At 30.2% G+C, this 18,605-nt stretch overlaps 5 protein-coding genes across 5 annotated transcripts; 3 read left to right on the plus strand and 2 right to left on the minus strand.

Moving 5' to 3' along the window:
- The first annotated feature begins 412 nt into the window (after positions 1–412).
- On the plus strand, positions 413–1,421 carry Mrpl17 (39S ribosomal protein L17, mitochondrial). Its single transcript, NM_001162684.1, is given in 3 exon segments — positions 413–777; positions 906–1,116; positions 1,196–1,421. Coding segments are annotated over 3 exon segments (555 nt in total). The 5' UTR covers positions 413–579; the 3' UTR covers positions 1,342–1,421.
- A 74-nt stretch (positions 1,422–1,495) lies between these two features.
- On the minus strand, positions 1,496–3,438 carry LOC103309109 (digestive organ expansion factor homolog). The gene has a single exon (XM_008183763.3). The coding sequence runs from the start codon at positions 3,263–3,265 to the stop codon at positions 1,574–1,576; it is 1,692 nt and encodes a 563-aa protein (XP_008181985.1). The 5' UTR covers positions 3,266–3,438; the 3' UTR covers positions 1,496–1,573.
- A 146-nt stretch (positions 3,439–3,584) lies between these two features.
- Positions 3,585–6,680, plus strand: LOC100167126 (histone acetyltransferase Tip60). The gene is made up of 9 exons (XM_008183773.3): positions 3,585–3,843; positions 3,908–3,965; positions 4,055–4,123; positions 4,206–4,474; positions 4,534–4,683; positions 5,681–5,764; positions 5,828–6,152; positions 6,219–6,381; positions 6,463–6,680. Exons 1-9 carry the CDS (start codon positions 3,808–3,810, stop codon positions 6,677–6,679), a joined length of 1,371 nt encoding a protein of 456 aa, XP_008181995.1. The 5' UTR covers positions 3,585–3,807; the 3' UTR covers position 6,680.
- Positions 6,681–6,688: 8 nt separating this feature from the next.
- On the minus strand, positions 6,689–8,607 carry LOC100169175 (probable 26S proteasome non-ATPase regulatory subunit 3). Its single transcript, XM_001943241.5, has 2 exons — positions 8,447–8,607; positions 6,689–8,373 (listed from the first exon to the last, which is right to left on the minus strand). The coding sequence occupies exon 2, from the start codon at positions 8,369–8,371 to the stop codon at positions 6,896–6,898; it is 1,476 nt and encodes a 491-aa protein (XP_001943276.1). The 5' UTR covers positions 8,372–8,373; positions 8,447–8,607; the 3' UTR covers positions 6,689–6,895.
- Positions 8,608–8,752: 145 nt separating this feature from the next.
- LOC100160308 (acid phosphatase type 7) lies at positions 8,753–12,928 on the plus strand. The gene is made up of 9 exons (XM_001943182.3): positions 8,753–9,156; positions 9,709–9,903; positions 9,971–10,179; positions 10,829–10,926; positions 11,001–11,178; positions 11,259–11,401; positions 12,020–12,191; positions 12,261–12,398; positions 12,548–12,928. Exons 1-9 carry the CDS (start codon positions 9,054–9,056, stop codon positions 12,620–12,622), a joined length of 1,311 nt encoding a protein of 436 aa, XP_001943217.1. The 5' UTR covers positions 8,753–9,053; the 3' UTR covers positions 12,623–12,928.
- Positions 12,929–18,605: the final 5,677 nt, after the last annotated feature.

An 18,605-nucleotide genomic window follows, 5' to 3' on the forward strand; every position in this document is an offset into this window, starting at 1 on the left:
TTTCAGAAATCTTATCGCTTCAATAGATCAATTGGAATATTTGGCAAAAAAACAAATCTAAAATACTATGTCGCGCGTGTGTTAGACAAAAACAGAAAATCATGGTATTGAATCCCCTTAAGGACAATAAAATTAATCGACATTCTTCAACAGCATCTTTTCTGGTAGGAAAGTGAATCTAGTTGGTATTTTGGGGGGGGGGGGAGTTAAAAGTAAAAATTAGTCCTACTCCTAATAGTTTTCAAAAGTGTCAGGAAAAACAAACAAATAATTAGAAAAAAACTGAGATTTTTACGCAAAACCAGTTTTTAAACAAATCGATTTTGTTTTTAGTGTACCTAACTCTGCAGTATAAATGGGATGCCTGCATTTCAGTGATACCAGTAATACCTTACAATTTAATGATAACATTGTCGTTGAATGATAACGATATGGCATTTTTTTGTGTTTAATACGGACGTGTTCGGGTGTTTCATTTTAATAAATTTAAAAGATACAATTTAAATAAATTTAGAATTATCGGATTACTATTTCGCTGGAATATTTTAGAGAAATCAAGGATAATCGAATTGTTTCACGATGAATCAAGCAGAGGTTTCGCAGTTAGTGTCCAAACTGAGAATACGCATCAATCCTCGGCATAAGAATTTAAAATGTCCCGAAGGACCACAGGGTCGGTTAAATAAATTGCGTAAGACCGTCAATGCTCTGTTCAAATACGAACGTTTAGAATTGAATTATACCTTGGCCGATGAGACCAGAGGGTACGCAGAACGAGTGAGTAATTATCTTCCACTGTTCCCCGTCGTTACAACGCAACTATATAGACAATTAATATGTATTTTAATAGGCTTTTACCTTGGATTTTTTCTTACATACTTATTTGTTTATGATTTCATGTTAAGTTGATATCCGAGGCCATTAGGCATGGGGATACACACAAACCAACCATGGAGATGGCCGACTATTGGATAGAAGAGAAACAGTTGATTCATAAATTGTTCAAAGTACTGGTACCGCGGTTTAATGACTATCAGACTTCATACACAATGTTATACCGGGCGCCAAAAGCATACCCAGAAATTGTGTATCCCCGCTCTGTTCTAGAACTCAGAGGTGAGCTTTACTATTCTGATAACCTATGTTCTTACAGGAATGATTATTTAATAATAACGATTAAACGTGTCACTTTTAGGCAATCCGTTTCCAGCAATTCTGCCTCAGCGATCAGATCAAAGAAATTTTATACACAATGTTCTATTGGATGAAGCCAAGAAGGCATATAGGGCTGAGAAATATGAGGAGATAACCAAATCTCTCGAAGAACAACGGGATGAATAAATCCATAATGATATATTGTTTTGTGTAAATATAGTTGTTAGTTAGAAATACTTTATTAAAATCGATGCATTTTCATGGTACTCAGTTTTTCTTTTTGTACTTACATATTATATTATAGTAGTCCATTATATTTCAGAAATATGAGGTTCAATCATTTAAAATAAAACAAGGTTTTTCTTTATTAAAAAAAATTAGAAATTACAACTTTACACAAACAGATTTCATTACAATATTATGTTCCTGAATGAAACATATGTATTTTTTGCTCTGAAGTCAACATGTATTTAGCTCTTTGAGTTCCAACTATTGAAGTCAACACGCATGCGTCATAATGCGAGTAGAGTGCTGTAATGTTTCGAGTACAGCCATCGTTGTCTATGATTGAATTACAAAGTTCACTGTAGAACCCGGCGATTGTGGGTAGTTGATAAAAAATAATATTTTCAATACCACGAATTTTAGTTCTGTTATAAAAATGAAAACGCTCAGAATACAGTAGAATTTGACATTCGCCATGATAAAACAAATCTCGAGCTCTGGCTACTTTTCCTGGTTTGGTGTACTCACTAATTTGTACAAAACTGTAATCTTCTGTTTTCAAATAATTTCTAATACACACAAAATCAAAATAAGAAGGAACATAGATTAACACATGTTTTTCACTTGAGGCTTGAAGTTGTGTAAGTATTTTATTTATAAAATATTCAAATCTCTGTTTAATAGATTCAGTTGGCGTTTTTGAATTCAGTTTATGGTAAAATTGTTTAAGACTGCAAACGACATGGCTTATAGTACCAGTTATGATTGGATTCACTACACTGACCGAGCCACCATAACTTGCACACCTATTCTTTAATATGGCCATCAAATTAGGTAATTTACAAGATGAGAATAATATTGTTTGTCTATAATGTTTAGACAAGCCGTTGATTGACCAGTTACGCACTCGCTGTAAATCTGTACCATGTGCCTCCTTTGGCTGTAGGTGAAAATGATTCATGATATGTAACACATGATCCCAATTTTGCATCAAAAATATTTCAGACTGATCAAACATCAGCACTTCAACAGATGACAGAAAATCGTAATCTCTAGATGATTCTCCTTCAGCACCAATAATCATACGTAAGCCAAGTGGTGATGCTATTATTATGTCAGAGTTATAAAAATTTTCGTACAATTTCAAACTACTTTTAGTGACTGCCATGCCAATTCTAAATGCATCATCAATGTTTCCGACAAATGTTTTCTCAAAGTCTTCTGGTTTAGGATTTTTTCTAGGTAACGTCAATTCACCACCGGTGAATTCTTCTACAAATCTGTTTTTATGCACTACATTAAAATTTTCTTTGGGAGACAAAAGAGATATCATCATGTTTATAATTCGATATGCCGAATCTTTAAATGGGACTAAAATTAATACTTTGGGTCTGGTAAGACCCTGATCACGCAATTCATCTTCATCACCATCTTTTTTATCATTATTTTCAACAACAATGTCTCGACTCTTAAGTACATGATTAATGGCATGAATACAGTAACAATACCGCAATTCTTCTGCATTATCAAAATTTCTTTCTGTGTAACTGAAATCATGGTACCTAGTAATTATTGACAACAGTTCTAATTGGAATTTAGTGACGTTTTTAATATTTGATGCAAGTTGCTTGTGCAAAACCAATTTTTTAACACTGTCCACAACCACAGGTACTTTGGGCAGCTTGGCAAACGGTCGAGTTTCTTCCAATGCCTTGACGCGACGGTCTTCGACTAAAGTTAGTTTTGGTTTTTTGAATATAAGTTTGCCCAACTCAGACCATTCTAAAATAGTTTCCTCTTCGAGTGGAGGTTTGTCGTTCAAACAGGTGATTAATTCTGGAGATAAATCGTAAGTGTAACGTGCTAAAAACGGATCGTCTTCCATGTTCTACACCACGTCCTAAATGTAATATTGTATTTAATAATTAATAAACACATAAAACGTTGAACATTAAAAGTTAAAACATTAAAACGATAGTCACAGTCACACAGAATTCGGAAAAAATGGTAGAAACTAGAAACTATTAAATTCGTTCATAAGACACCTAACACGTGTGTTTACTTTAGCTATCACTTATCACTTATCTCGACCGAGATAATACATTTTTAATTGATAATTCGCATTTCGCGGGCACTCCATTATTTTGTTTCCATGATTCTAGATTTTTGTCAACAATACAATGGTTATCACTGTAACAATTATGTATTGATAGTGTTATTTACGCTCCAACTTTTTGCGGCTCTTTACTCTTTAGCTGGTAATCTCAAATCTGCAATCATAACCGTTCTGACGTTTAATTTTTTTCTCAACTCTGAACTCTGAATAAAATTGGTCACAACATAAAAGTCTTCTCATCCGACCACAACAACTTATATTCGTTTCGATAAGTTTACCGACCGGAAATCATTTAAAAAACATATATAACAATGAAGGAAGAGCCCGATTTTCTATGCGATTCAGTGGTGAGTTCATAATATTAAATTTCACCTAAAACACAATATTTACTTATAACATTTTTTCTTTCAGAATCTGTTAACGGAAGGATGCCGTCTGTCCGTGAGAATGCATAGCAGTGACGACTGGCGTAAGTAAATCAGCACTGGTGACGATTTATCGTCAATAATAGTATAATCGTTTTAAAATAATTAATATTTGTTTTTTTTATGTATTTAGCACTAGCAGAAGTAATAAGTATCAAAGACGTAGGAATGACACGATATTATTATGTCCATTATATTGATTGTAAGTTAAATTTGATTCAAAATAACTAGTTTTACTGATATATACCATTCAACCTATGTACATTTTAAATTTAATTTTATAGACAATAAAAGATTAGACGAATGGGTAACAGAAGAACGCTTAGATACACGTAAAGTCCAATATCCCAGAAAAGATGGTATGACTACTGGAACATCTGGTACAGGTGCTAGCACTCCAAAAATAAAAGTTGAACCCATTTCAATCATGTCCCAGAGTCGACCAGCGTCTCCGTTAAGTTTACCACCGGTGGCACCAAACAATGATGCTACAGTTCTATCTGCTGCTTTACAAAAGAAAATTTCTAGAAAAAGAAAAATTGCTGATAATGAAGTGTGTTGAACTTTGTGTCTTGTGTAGTTTGAATGTTATATGATTTATGAATTGAGCAGGACTCTCAAGATTTACCAACACCAACACCACGTCAGACAGGCTCAATGGTTATGCAACACGATGATGTTGTCACCCGAATGAAAAATGTAGAAATGATTGAACTTGGTTTAAATAGAATAAGCCCTTGGTATTTTTCTCCTTATCCTCAGGTAAAAATAAACTTAAGTTCCTTTGTTGCTTATTAGTTTTTGAGTGTACCTTATCATTGAGTAGATCACTGTTATGACTTACAGATGTATTACCGTGCCTTCGATAATTCAGCGCTGCTGTAACGCTTCGTCAGCAACTATAAAATGTCATTTTTTAATGCAGTGCAAAACTACGCTGCTTGTGATAGGTAGATGTCGTTTTTTAATTCATCATATTGATCACAACCTAGCGAACTAAACAGCGGTTCCAGCAGGTTAGAAACATGCTGGTCAATCACAATCATATTCATCATACTTTCTTATCATATCTATCACGCTTACAGCAGCGCTGAATTATCGAAGGCACGGTTACATTTATAAATTATTGCATACAAAAAACAATTCTGAGCAGAGACGTCTGTATAAGCCTCTATTCTTGATGTTATTTTATAATTTATTTATTTTAATATTAGTAATACAGTGCTAGGTTGAACTAATTTTTACTAAAAACATTGAATAATGTATTATATTATTATAAATTATCTTAATATAATTGTTATTAACTTATAAATAAATATAATATAATACAAAAACTAATGAGAAACCATAAATTAAATTTGTAAATCTTTGGTATTAAAATTAAAATTTTATGAATTTTAGCTATCAAAAAAATAATTTGGAAATGTCAAAACTATTTTTTAAGGTAGGTGTCTACTGTCCTTAAAAACGAGTAATACTTTTTATTTTTTGAGCCAAAGTCTCGTTTATGAATCTCATCTACGAATTATAGCTTAAGCATCGATTATGAATACGACCCTATAATTTTATACTATTAACTCCCTAAAGTATCAATTAGATCCATTTTTTGTCTTTGATTGATTAGCTTTTTTAGTGTTCCAAAAAGTGTCTAAGGACATAGACAAATGCATTATTATTAAATACATACATAGCTTTGCTCAGAATTTATAACAAATAATATACCATTACATTTTATAATTTATACGTTTTATACCAACAGGAAATGGTCAACTTGGGATGCATATTTATTTGTGAATTTTGTTTAAAATTCAAAAAAAGTAGAACTTCACTTTATCGGCACAGTGTAAGTGTTAATTTTTTTTCTTATAATTTCTTTAACTGTTATTAATTTTATGTACGACTTTAGGTAAAATGTAACTTGAGACATCCACCTGGTACAGAAATATACAGAAAAGAATCAATATCGTTTTTTGAGATTGATGGCCGTAAAAATAAATCATACTCTCAAAACCTGTGTTTGTTGGCAAAATTGTTTCTGGACCACAAGACTTTGTATTATGACACCGATCCATTCTTATTTTATGTGATGACTGAATATGACTTAAAAGGATTTCATATTGTGGGATACTTTTCCAAAGAAAAAGAATCTACAGAAGACTATAATGTCGCTTGTATTCTTACACTACCACCTTACCAGAGGAAGGGTTATGGGAAATTATTAATTGAATTTAGTATGATTGTTTCTTGTTTACTCTTTATGAATGAGCGGATGGCATATAATTAATTTGCTTTTTTAGGTTACGAATTATCAAAATTTGAAGGTAAAACTGGTACACCTGAAAAACCTTTGTCAGATTTAGGTTTGTTATCTTATCGTAGTTATTGGAGTCAAACAATTTTAGATATCCTGTTGACCGTGAAACCAATGCCGGATAATGAAAAACCTCAAATCACTATCAAGTAAATAAATATATTTTGGCTATTTACCATACTGTTATTTATTAGGTATCTAATTTATATTTTTTTAAAAAAATTTTTTAGTGAAATTTGTGAGATGACTAGTATAAAAAAAGAAGATGTTGTTTCTACCTTACAAATACTCAATTTGATTAACTATTACAAAGGACAATACATAATATCAATAAATAAAGATATAATTACTACACACATTGAATCGTTTCAAAAGAGGAAAATTAGAATTGACTCAAAATGTTTACATTGGAATCCTAAAGACTGGTCGAAACGTGCCAAATGGTGAACAGATATGTTTACTTTTGTAACTTTTATTGAATCATACATTTTAATTTGTTACATATTGGAATTAATATACTAGTTGTATATAAATTATGATTTATGAGAGACCTTAATGTTAGAATTACTTCATATATTTTAATATGTGTATATATATAGATATAAAAAATAATAATAATAAAACTTCAATTATTGATGAAAAATTACTATTTTAACATTATATTCATGGGAATCCATCGTCGTCTTCTTCTGCCATTTCTTTAGCTAGTTCCAAATCTTGTTGTTCGCGCTCACGACGTTCTTCTGCAGATTCCAAATCCTTGCCATATGATTTAGGAGGATAACGCATGGCCTTAACACTTTCGTTGTGCAAATTCAAACAGAAGGATATACGTTGATGGAAAGCCATCTGTGGTTCGAGTGTACAGTATATGTCAACAGGTTCTTTGCTCTGCACGTATCCGTGTTCAGGATCAATGGTTGCTTGTATAACACCGTCTCTGATAGCTTTAGAAATAATGAATTCGGCGTCTTTTGGAGAATCCAAGCCGAGTTTTTCAGCAATATAATCTACTGAAATGCGTGAATATGATGCACCAATAGCTCTAATGGCGGTTTTAATAACATTATGACGTAAGCGTACAATCAACATATAAGTGTGGTCACTAAGGAAATTTTTCTTAAAATTCTCCAGTGTTTCACTAAACATTGTCAAGTCTCCTAAACGGACTGATTGGGTAAGTCTGAAATATGGTACCAATGCCTTACGCAAACTAGCTTGACGGAATATATGCCTTTCGGGGATGTCTCCCAACAGTAATTCTACTGTGACGGCCAACTTTTGTACTGTCTGTCTGAAGCCAACTGCCGAATTTTGAGGTGCTTTACGCAAAGCTTGCACTAAATTTTTGTGTGCTACGGAATATTCGAGACGGGCAGCCTTAATACGACCTTGGTAATATAAGAAACGAGCACATTCGTTATTACTTGCTTGTTCTGGAAATACTGATTTTTGAACCAACTTATCAGCTTGATCATACAGATTGTAATGCAAATAATTACGCAACAGGCAGTTGATAAGCACAGCTTGCCCTTCATAATCTTTTTTAAGTGTGGCTGTTCTTAGGCGACTGTAGAGGAACCCTTTAATTTTGTGCAGTTGATCCGTTAGTTCATAACATCTCATATGATAGAAATATGCTTTAGCAGTAATCAAATCTAACGTACGTCTATTTTTGTCAATTAATTTTACCATCAGTAAATCAGAGAATTCCACCGCCTTTTTGTAATCTTCTTTATCGATCAGTTGTACTAACACTAACAAGCGGATATAGCCATCGATTTCAGGTAGTAGTGCCCCTGTTGCGTTTTTACCTGTGCGCATCTTGATTGCTTCTGGTATGTCAGCGGGTGTAGTGACGTATGATAATAACAGTTCTTTGTCAGAAGCAGAGTGTGTGTAGAAACCGTTGATGACCGACCACAAGACAACAGCATTGAGCTTGCGTCGGGTAACTGACCACGAACGCAGGACGCGCAACATGAAACGAGCTTCTTTTGTTTGGACGGCCTTTTCGATCTGTCGGATGTTGTCCCTTATTTCTTGGATCACCGCGGCGTCTTTTTTTTCTTGGGAATCTGACACATCCGTCATCTCGACATCAGGGACAGGTTCAACTGTGGCGACTGTGGCGGCCATGGCTGAAACACAATAAGCAAAATATATAAAAGAGCTGTCTACATTTAATCCACCAATGATTTAAATATTATATACCTGTTGAAAATTGACGATACCGATATTCAAGAACGGATTAAACTTTTTAGAATCGACGGTAAACGATTAACGAGAAACTTCTATAATGTTGTGGATTCTAAATTTTCAACACCTATTTCATTTTCCAAATAAATGATAATCATGACCCATGAGAAATCAAAAATAATTGCATGAAGGTATGTTCGAGTTTACGTTTACCATCTGATAATTTTGCTGGTTCTAACTTCAGATACATTACATTGAAAATGTCGCTTTATCGTTCACTTATCAGTATTCAGTTATCAAACAAAAAGAACTTTTTGTTATCAAGTACCAGCTTATATTTTTATTTAATTACGAACTATAATAATTATTATTGAATAATAATTTGTTATGTACTTCTGTTTACTATTATACAGGAAATCTAGTGCTCAAAGCGCATTTTGGTAGATATTCAGTTTCATTATTGCGCAACTAAACGTAAGTCGATTGTAGTGTCTAAAAATATAAATCAATTGTAATAGTTAATAACAATACAATGAATTTAAGTCTGTTCGATATTCGATAAAGTTATTATAACTTGATATTCGTGAGATTTTATTCGAAAAGTTATAACATATAAACCAAAATGAAGACTTTTCAACGGTTAGTTATTCTAACAATCTTCGGCTTTTGCGCAGCAGATCCTCTTGTGAGATATCAACCAGAACAAATCCATTTGTCATTGGGTGGTGAGTTATAAGTTTTTCTTACTAAAAACAAATAGTTCGACTGGTGAAATTCCATATAGATGAACTGAATTCACCATTTGAGAAAAATTAAAAGTATATATTCAACAAAATAAAAATATATATTTATCTACTTAAATATAAGATATTAGAAAAATGGTTGTGCCATTTTCAAAATTGTACGTATACATTTAACGACATTTAGTTTCATCAACTGTATTACTATATAAAATTAATTATTTGGGTGTTTGCAAACAGTTATTGAATTACAAACTTGTAAGTTTATTATGGAATACATTTAATAATCACTAGATAGCAAAATAAAAATGTATTACAATTTGAAGTGTAATTTTAAAATTGCTTGAATAATAATCTGTGTGATTCAAATTGTATTTTGATAAACTTTGATGAATCTAACCTTATTATTTTCAATCTAAAATTCTTTGTAGGTGGGTACTATACAAATAATTGCTTATAATTTTAGCTAAAAACAAAATTATTTTAGTTAATGAATATTTTAAGTTATTATTTACATATCTTTACTATGTTTATTAGAATCTGAAACTGAGATAGTTGTTACATGGACGACATGGAACAATACAGACGAATCAGTGGTAAAATATGGAATTAACGGACCAATTCTTAAGGCTACAGGTACTTCTACATTATTTGTAGACGGTGGTGAACTCCACCGTACTCAGTATATACACCGTGTCAGGCTTGCTGGATTACAATCATCCAGTAAATATGGTAAATATATTTGAAAAAAAAAATAGTTTTCTGTCGTAATTGCTATCACAATTTTATATTTATATAGTGTATTACTGTGGAAGTAATCAAGGCTGGTCTCCCCGGTTTTGGTTTAAAACTGTTCCTAGGGATACCAATTGGTCACCTAGCCTTGCTTTTTTTGGTGATTTGGGTAATGTAAATGCACAATCTCTTCCTAGATTACAAGAGGAAACTGAACGAGAACTCTATGATATGATACTTCATATTGGTGATTTCGCATATGATATGGATAGTGTAAGTATAACTGTTCAAAACAGTTAAAAATAAGAGCATACCGAATTTAATCAGTTCAAATTAAAAAAAAAATTAAATTACATTTTAGTCTAACTTTTATGTATGACTCATGTCATATTTTTCATAGTTTTTCTTTTACATTTGTACATACCTATTGTATTTTAAAGATCTAATTAATTTGTTTTTCTGTGTATTATTTATTATTATTATAATTGTATATTTAGATAATCATAAATAACAAACATTTTACCAGTTTCAACTAATTGCTTATTAACATTTTTCCTATATAGATAATATTATTTATTAAATGATTAAATATTTTCTTTGTGTTTGGTTTTTACTTTTTATTGAACACACTTTTCATTTAAAAATCTAAAATATTATATTTAATTATTCTATGGCTAAAAATGTTATTTAGTATCAATCTTTTTTTAAAATTAATCAATAAATTAGCTTTAGACTTGAGTAATTGCTTGCTATTTTCTTAAAACTTTCAAAGTTCATCTTTATTCTATGGTTTTTTTTTATTATTTAGCTAATGAGAAGTTAAAGAATTAATATAAAATCATATAATAATGATTTCTATTTCAGTCAATAGCATTATTAAATTATAATAATTCATTGCTATAGAATAAATATTAATTCACAGGAAAATGCCAAAGTTGGAGATGAATTCATGCGCCAATTGGAACCGATAGCTTCATATGTACCATACATGACTTGTCCTGGCAATCACGAGCAAAAATAGTTAGATTTTAACTAAATATTTTATCTTTTAATAAAAACAAAATATTAATGTATAATAATATGTATTTTTGCAGTAATTTCAGCAATTATAAAGCTCGTTTCAGTATGCCTGGTGGCTATGAGAACATGATGTATAGTTTTAATTTAGGACCAGCTCACTTTATTAGTATTTCGACAGAGTTTTACTATTTCCTTTATTATGGGATTAAACCAGTTGTTTTACAATATGAATGGCTTGTTAATGATCTTAAAGTAAATTTACATGATATTGTATTATCTTCATTCCAAAGTTTGTCATGTTATGATTCATTTTATTTGTTTTTACTTTTTAGGAAGCAAATAAACCTGAAAACCGAAAACAGAGACCATGGATAATTGTTTATGGTCATAGACCAATGTATTGTTCAGACGACGATAAAGATGATTGTACATATCATGAAACAATCACTAGGGTTGGTCTCCCATTACTCCATTGGTAAGTAACATGAACTCGTGTTGTATGTTATTTACATGAACTTAGACCGTGCTGTATATTATCTACGTTTTGGATGATATCTACGTTGTACAGAGACTGACATTGCCTGTATTACCGTATAATTATAAACATAAATAATACACTCCACAGCCTACACTTTACACATTTGACTTCAGTGTCATATAAAATTATGGGTCACGAGTACCGGGTCTATGGATGTTTGGAGTTTGGACTATACAGTTAGAGCTATGTTACTTCTCATTATTAAACGTGTAGTAACAGTTGGGTCTACAATTCACTTGGACAAAATGTAGAACTACTGAAAAATGAACAGCAACTTAAGTGACTACGGATATATGCTTGAAACTGTAAATCAACAGTTTCTCTTCATTGATCTGGAAATAGGGGGCAATAATCAATATAAAGATTCTGCACGGAGACGTGTCAATGTCAAATGAGAAAGATTGCAGATAACATACAACACCAACAAACAGTTGCGGTAGATACATTTTTCATGTAGATAACATACAATTTGAGTACCAAGTAATATAATTACTACAATTGATAAAGACAAATATAAGTTATTTAAAAAATAATAAATTATTATGTTTTGCTTAGGTTTGGGTTAGAAAAACTATTTTATGATAATGGAGTTGACTTGTGTCTTTGGGGCCATGAACATACATATGAAAGAATGTGGCCTGTGTATGACCATACTGTTTATAATGGCTCTTACTTAGAACCGTATACAAATCCAGGAGCACCAGTTCATATTACATCTGGTTCTGCTGTCAGTAACACATTTTACTATTCTATCGTTATAATAATATTATTTTATAAATTATTTTTGTTTTTTCAGGGTTGCCAAGAAAGAACTGACAATTTTATTCCAAACCCTCCAGATTGGTCAGCAATTAGAAATAGTGATTATGGTTATGGCCGTATGAAGATTTATAATAGTACACATTTATATGTTGAACAAGTGTCTGATGACAAGGTGTGACAGTTATTTAACATAATATATAAATCTTTTAATGCATAAACATTGTATTAATAATTTATATATATTAGATTTACAATGAACATAAAATAATTTAATGAAAATTGAAAGTTAATACAATATTTAACAAAATCATTTTTACTTAGGATGGCGAGGTAATAGATCATATTTGGCTCATCAAGGATCATCATAAGCCATATGGAAAATCAACTTCAAAATAATTATTGACTAAATCAATTTGTTTTTAAACTATCTAAATAATATTATAATCTAAGTTTACAAAATGTTAATAACTTGTACACATACAGATTAAACACTATTCTTTATAAACTGTTATGGTTGTACCTATATTATATATTAGTTAAATTATATTCATGATTAAAGTATACTTAATACTTATATGTTATATGTAGGGCTGGGATTTTGATGCACTTTGCATTGTTTTACAAAGCTTACTGTGCAATGCTCGTCTTGTCACAAGTTTGTTTTATGTACATTTGAATGAGAATAAGAAAGTTTATTTTGCATTTTTTGGCATTCTTTAGTTTTTAGGTCATTTTCTTAATTTTTAAGGGCATTTTAGAGTTTTTGGAGCATTTTTTAAGTTTTTGGAAACCAAGTGTATGAATTTGAAATTTTCTTTTAAGATTTTTACACCAGCATGGCTTTTAAATAAATTAACTAGGACTGGGATTTTAATGCTAGATTATAAGTAGGTACTCGTAATTTGTATTATATTATCGGCTTATCGCCATTATCAGACAAGGTTTGAGTAACCTCTACACGCATTTCCTGTTAAATAATCTTAAATCGATAAAATCGACGTCCGATGATAATATCGTTTGACGTTCAGTACGAGTTTTGTCGTCGTTAACAACGTTTTATTACTCTAGTAACGTTTAACAATGTTCGACAGCGAGTCAACTGCGTGTGTTTGTACAAGAATTTGGACATAATATTTTTTATACCGACGAATTGGTGTTATTCTGTTTACACTTGTAATAGATTTTTATAATGCATTTTTTACAACTTTTTATTGTAATTTATACTAAAATTATTAAAAACAAAAAAATTTTTAGATCATAAAAGCATTTTTATTTAGGGCATTTTTCGGTTTTTTTTAGGACATTTAGAGTTTTTAGGTCATAAAAGCATTTTTTTTTTTAGGACATTTTTCGGGTTTTTTTAGAGCATTAAAATCCCAGCCCTAGTTATATGTATTATATTATTGAATAAAAATTGTCATCAAAATATTTAAACTTAAATAGGTATTTATTAGTTCAAACAATACTTATAAAAAATGTATAAGATGATTAAAATATAATCACTATGATATTATATTATATATATATTTGTTCAGTATTTTATTTTTTATCTATAATCTGTTTTTAACTATTCCATGATGATAGAATACTTAGACTGAATATTTTAAGATTGCTAATTCGGTAATCTGACTGTTTCTATTTTTTGTTTAAATAAAAGTAATTTTTTGAATCAAATATTGCATATTTTTTATTTTTAAACTGTCTCACCTATGTTAATAATAATTATTGTAAATTAATATCCATTATCAAAATAAATTAAAAGAAAAATATTGAATATGTGATTGGAAACGTCATAGATTAGTTTAGGATTTTATTACAAATTATAATAACTTATTACTTGTGTAACATAAGTTTATTAAATATACCAATAGCTTGTAAGAACATCAAAAGCAAGTTATAGTGACAGTGCAGTGCAAAATAATTTTGCATGTCAGCTTTAAATTTAACAGCGGTTAGCAACAAAATAAAACATTGAAAATTAAGATATAACGGTTATCAAAGTACCTATAGAATTGTATAACAAGCTTTATTCTATTCTAGGGTTTTATTGCTTATAGATAAAAGACAATAATAATAATATTTATCCCTAAAGACAAGAAGACAATGTTTTAAATAAAAAATAATATAATTTATGGAGTTTTATTTAAAAATGTTGGTGTACAATTTTAAATATATTTTGTTAATTCCATTGAATAAGGTTAGGCATCTTCTGCAGTGTCGGCTTAGTCTTTGTAGTACACTTCTTGTTATATTTATAATTTGGGTCTAATTTTAGGAATTTGAGACAAAAAATATACACAGTATAATATATAGGTACCTGGTACCTATATATACTTTATAGGCATAAAGAATAAAAATGGGGAAAGTAGGTCTTATACGCTTTTACTGAAACTTTTAAGGTACGGTACCTTAGCATAACAAGTTATGTAATGTTTGTTGATTTATACAGTTGTACTTACTACGTTGTAGTGCTTGTAATGTTTGATAGTATAATAAGAGCGAAAATACCCCTCAATTATATTACCTACGTATATAATAGCTATATAGGTACCTAGTATATAATAGCACATTTTTTTTCGTCTTCAGAGTACCTATATCTACCATTTCTATTCCAAGTCAAGTATTTGCTGGATATCTACTACACTACCAAAATAATCCAATAAAATTAATATTGATGAATAATCATTAGATTTAGGGAAAATAACTAGTGGTTAGCATCATAGAAAAGTATGATAGAAGTAAATACTTAGTGGGTACATCTATCACGGTGATTAGTAATTAAAACAAAATATACTGAAGATATCTATAATAGGAATAACAAATACAGCTATTTCTATTCATAGAATCTTCAAAAAATCAAAAGTACAACAAATAGGTAATAATATATTTACCTAGTAGGCGTACCTACCACGGAAAACGGATTAAGAGGACGCTACACCCGTATGTGTTGTATCCGTCTTACACAAGCACGACATAGCAAATTGTCGTTCATTCTTCTTGATAATGTGCTGTTGGTTTTGATACTAGAGTGAAATGACCTATTATCAAACTTTCAGGTAAGAACATTATCTGGGTCTTGGCGTGGGCGATTTTTTAATATTTTAATTTTCAAGCGAGATATGAGCATTTTTAATTTTTGATATTTCACATACCCTTATTTTTCTCGAAAATGAAAATATCGAAAAATCGCCCACGCTAAGACCCAAGATAATATGTTCTTACCTTAAGCTTTAAAGTTTGATTACTCTAGTATCAAAACTAACAGCTCACTATTGAGAATAGTGAACGACAATTTGCTATGTCGTGCGTGTGTAAGACAGAGACAACACACGCGGGTGTAGCTTAGATCATATACAATATTGTATATGATCTAAGGGGTGTAGCGTCCTCTTAAGATAAACGTAAATAAATATTAATTAAGTAGGTATCTATTGTATTTGCATTCCATGGAGTATGGTTAGGTTTATTATAATATTCTTCGACTGTGGTAGGTAACAGCATTGATTATACCATGAAGTGCAAGAACTGAATCCATGGTTATCAGTGACGGCGCTAGGAGGGGGGGGGGGGCACTCCGTGCAAATGCCCGGGGCCCCGTACCCCCATGTCTCCTTATTTGTCTAAGAAAGTACCATCTAGTTCCATAATCATCAAGGACCCCACCAAAAATGTTGCCCAGGGCCCCAAAATATGTCATGCCGTCACTGATGGTTATACAAATTATTAGGTACCTACCTAGATCATAACCAATGGTAATAGATAGGTATTAATAATTTTCTGAATTTTTGGTTATGCCGCAATTTTTAGATATTTAATCATAGTGTCGTAAGTACAGTCATACAAAAATACACGGTAGGTACAACATTTTTATGCATTTATATTTTATATTGATAAATTATATTTTTAGATACGTATGGTAATGAGAAGACAAGACTATACTGATTAGTACCAATGTACCATAATATAATACTATTTTTCACGTCTTCACGTTTAGTATTCTTGTCTATGGTCTACGCGGCGGCGTCCATTTCATTTTAGTTTAGACTAACCATAATAATTATGGTTATTGTTGTGAATAATCAAACATAGACAAAAAAGTCGATCCAAGTTCGATGAGCGATTGTGGTGGATCGAATAAAGAAGGCGGAAGCCGGAAAGCGAAGCTATTACCTACGACGAGCCACGAAGAAATGGGTTGGCAGAGGCGACAGGTAATTTCATTGTTTCGATATTATGAATCGTAGATCTTAAGACTAAAAGTAAATTTTGGATAAGTCGTAGGTATGTTTTAATATTTTACAGTTACATTCTGTTACTTGTTTTGTGAAAACTCTGAAAGTCATACTATTATATTATATCGTGTTCAGTCAAAATGTTACGTTTATTTTTCTATGCCCATACATTGCCAGCTATATCCAGTCGCCTTAAAAACATAATACATCATAGGTCATATTATAATGTATTATATATTCTGCAAATTATCGTTATTATTATTATATTAGAGTCCCTAGATTTCGGTGAAAAAAAATTTAATTTCTAGTTTAAATTGAATTTTAAAACTCTTTTTAGAACTTTTTAGGTTTTTTAACATTGAGTTATATGACCGATAGCTGATATAATTGTAAGGTCTAAGGACGACGTGGATTTTATTGAAGAGTGTGTTAATTTTAACATAAGTTTTCTAAAATAAAATAATTGTTGTAGTAAAGTTTTAATTAAATATATAAATTAATTACATATTATTCTATATTTAATATTTATACTTAATAAACATGACATTATTTTAAGTTCAATAAAAATAAAACTAGTTAAATTGGATTACTTACATAATACCTAAAAATATTTTAAAACTGTAGGCTTGTAAATATGAGATTTTTAAATTCAATAAATCAAAAAAATTAAAATTAAATAAGTAGATAATTAATCAATTAAAGGAATCAATATTTTACGATTGTACAATGTACCCACCTCCTAGTAAATAGATTTTAAATAAAATAAAAAAACGAAATTTTTGTAAAAAAAAATTAAATGGGTCGTTGATGGTAATCGTATTGTAATATTTTTTAGAAGGATGGATTTATTAAAATAAGTAAGTAATAATGATATGGATTTCCTAATAAATAGTCATCTGTAAGGTGTTATACGTATAACACTTATACGATATACAATGTACATGTTTGCGAGAAAATTATTTTTACTATGATCATATTAGTTGACCGTATTAATTGTTTTTATTTCCAATTCATTCTTTTTTTCAGTCTATAAGTTATTTATGCGATAATATTCTTTCGACAATATTGCATTTTAACCAGGTATATACATTGAAAACTTGACTATTATATTTTCAAATATAGAAAATCAAATTATGAATGTTCTTCAAAGTTTTAAAAATAAACGCTTATATTTCTGATATAGTTTTAAAAGATTAATTTAAGGTTCCAAGCGGAGCGATGAATGTATTGATTTTACAATGATGTGTGTTTTTTTATTTTTATTTTTTTGTGTCTGTAAACACAATAAGTGAAATAATGGATCAACTATCTACTTCAGTATCTTTTTTGATGGGAAAGTAAATCTGGTTGGTGCATTGGGGAGGTCTAAATCCCATATTCCCACTAGTATTCAAAAGCGCCGAGAAGAAAAATTTGAGCTGTTTAAGGACAATTTAATATTAAATTAAATTTTTTTCTACGAATATTAATTATATTTTATTTGTTGGGCGGAAAAGCGTGAAAATTTAATATAAGGCTCATGATATATTGTTACAAAAGCAGTTTAAAAATATTAAAAATACATAGGCACAATTTTTTACTAAGCATTTTAAGTTTGAATTTTAACAACATTTATCAAATTTAAAATTTAATAATTATTTTCTTATTAAAAAATTATAAAATGTTCAACTTGTATAGCTAATGTTTGAAAATTTAAATCAAGGTTCCTCGTAAATAGGTTATTATAAATTATAATTTATAAATTACTTTATTCACAATTATATCATTAAATATACTTTGTAATATCTAACCAACCGGTCTTCGCTCATAATCGTTTTTTAGATTCTGAGTGGAACGATGAATGTATTGATTTTACAATGATGTGTGTTTTTTTATTTTTTTATTTTTTTATTTTTTTATTTTTTTATTTATTTTTTTATTTTTTTTGTGTCTGTGTACACGATAAGTAGTCGAAATAATGCTACGATTTTCAACTTCAGTATCTTGTTCGATCAGAAAGTGAATATCGTTGGTGCATTGGGGAGGTCAAAAATTTAAATTTCCCAGTGGTTTTTAAAAGCGCCGGAAAAACCAAAAGAAAAATTATCGAAAAACGGGAATTTTTACGCAAAATCTGTTTTTCAAGAAAATCGATTTTGGTTTTTTGG

The sequence above is a fragment of the Acyrthosiphon pisum genome, chromosome A1 (genome assembly GCF_005508785.2).
Source record: "Acyrthosiphon pisum isolate AL4f chromosome A1, pea_aphid_22Mar2018_4r6ur, whole genome shotgun sequence".
Lineage (NCBI taxonomy): Eukaryota > Metazoa > Arthropoda > Insecta > Hemiptera > Aphididae > Acyrthosiphon > Acyrthosiphon pisum.

Excerpts from the sequence above, each read along its gene's own strand:
- LOC100167126 (XM_008183773.3), top strand. The coding sequence starts at position 3,808 with ATGAAGGAAGAGCCCGATTTTCTATGCGATTCAGTG. Across the intron at positions 5,765-5,827 it reads CTTCACTTTATCGGCACAGT|GTAAAATGTAACTTGAGACA; the intron begins GTAAGTGTTAAT and ends GTACGACTTTAG. Across the intron at positions 6,153-6,218 it reads GAAATTATTAATTGAATTTA|GTTACGAATTATCAAAATTT; the intron begins GTATGATTGTTT and ends TTGCTTTTTTAG.
- LOC100169175 (XM_001943241.5), bottom strand. The coding sequence starts at position 8,371 with ATGGCCGCCACAGTCGCCACAGTTGAACCTGTCCCTGATGTCGAGATG.
- LOC103309109 (XM_008183763.3), bottom strand. The coding sequence starts at position 3,265 with ATGGAAGACGATCCGTTTTTAGCACGTTACACTTACGATTTATCTCCA.
- LOC100160308 (XM_001943182.3), top strand. The coding sequence starts at position 9,054 with ATGAAGACTTTTCAACGGTTAGTTATTCTAACAATCTTCGGCTTTTGC. Across the intron at positions 11,179-11,258 it reads GGCTTGTTAATGATCTTAAA|GAAGCAAATAAACCTGAAAA; the intron begins GTAAATTTACAT and ends TTTACTTTTTAG. Across the intron at positions 11,402-12,019 it reads GGTCTCCCATTACTCCATTG|GTTTGGGTTAGAAAAACTAT; the intron begins GTAAGTAACATG and ends TGTTTTGCTTAG.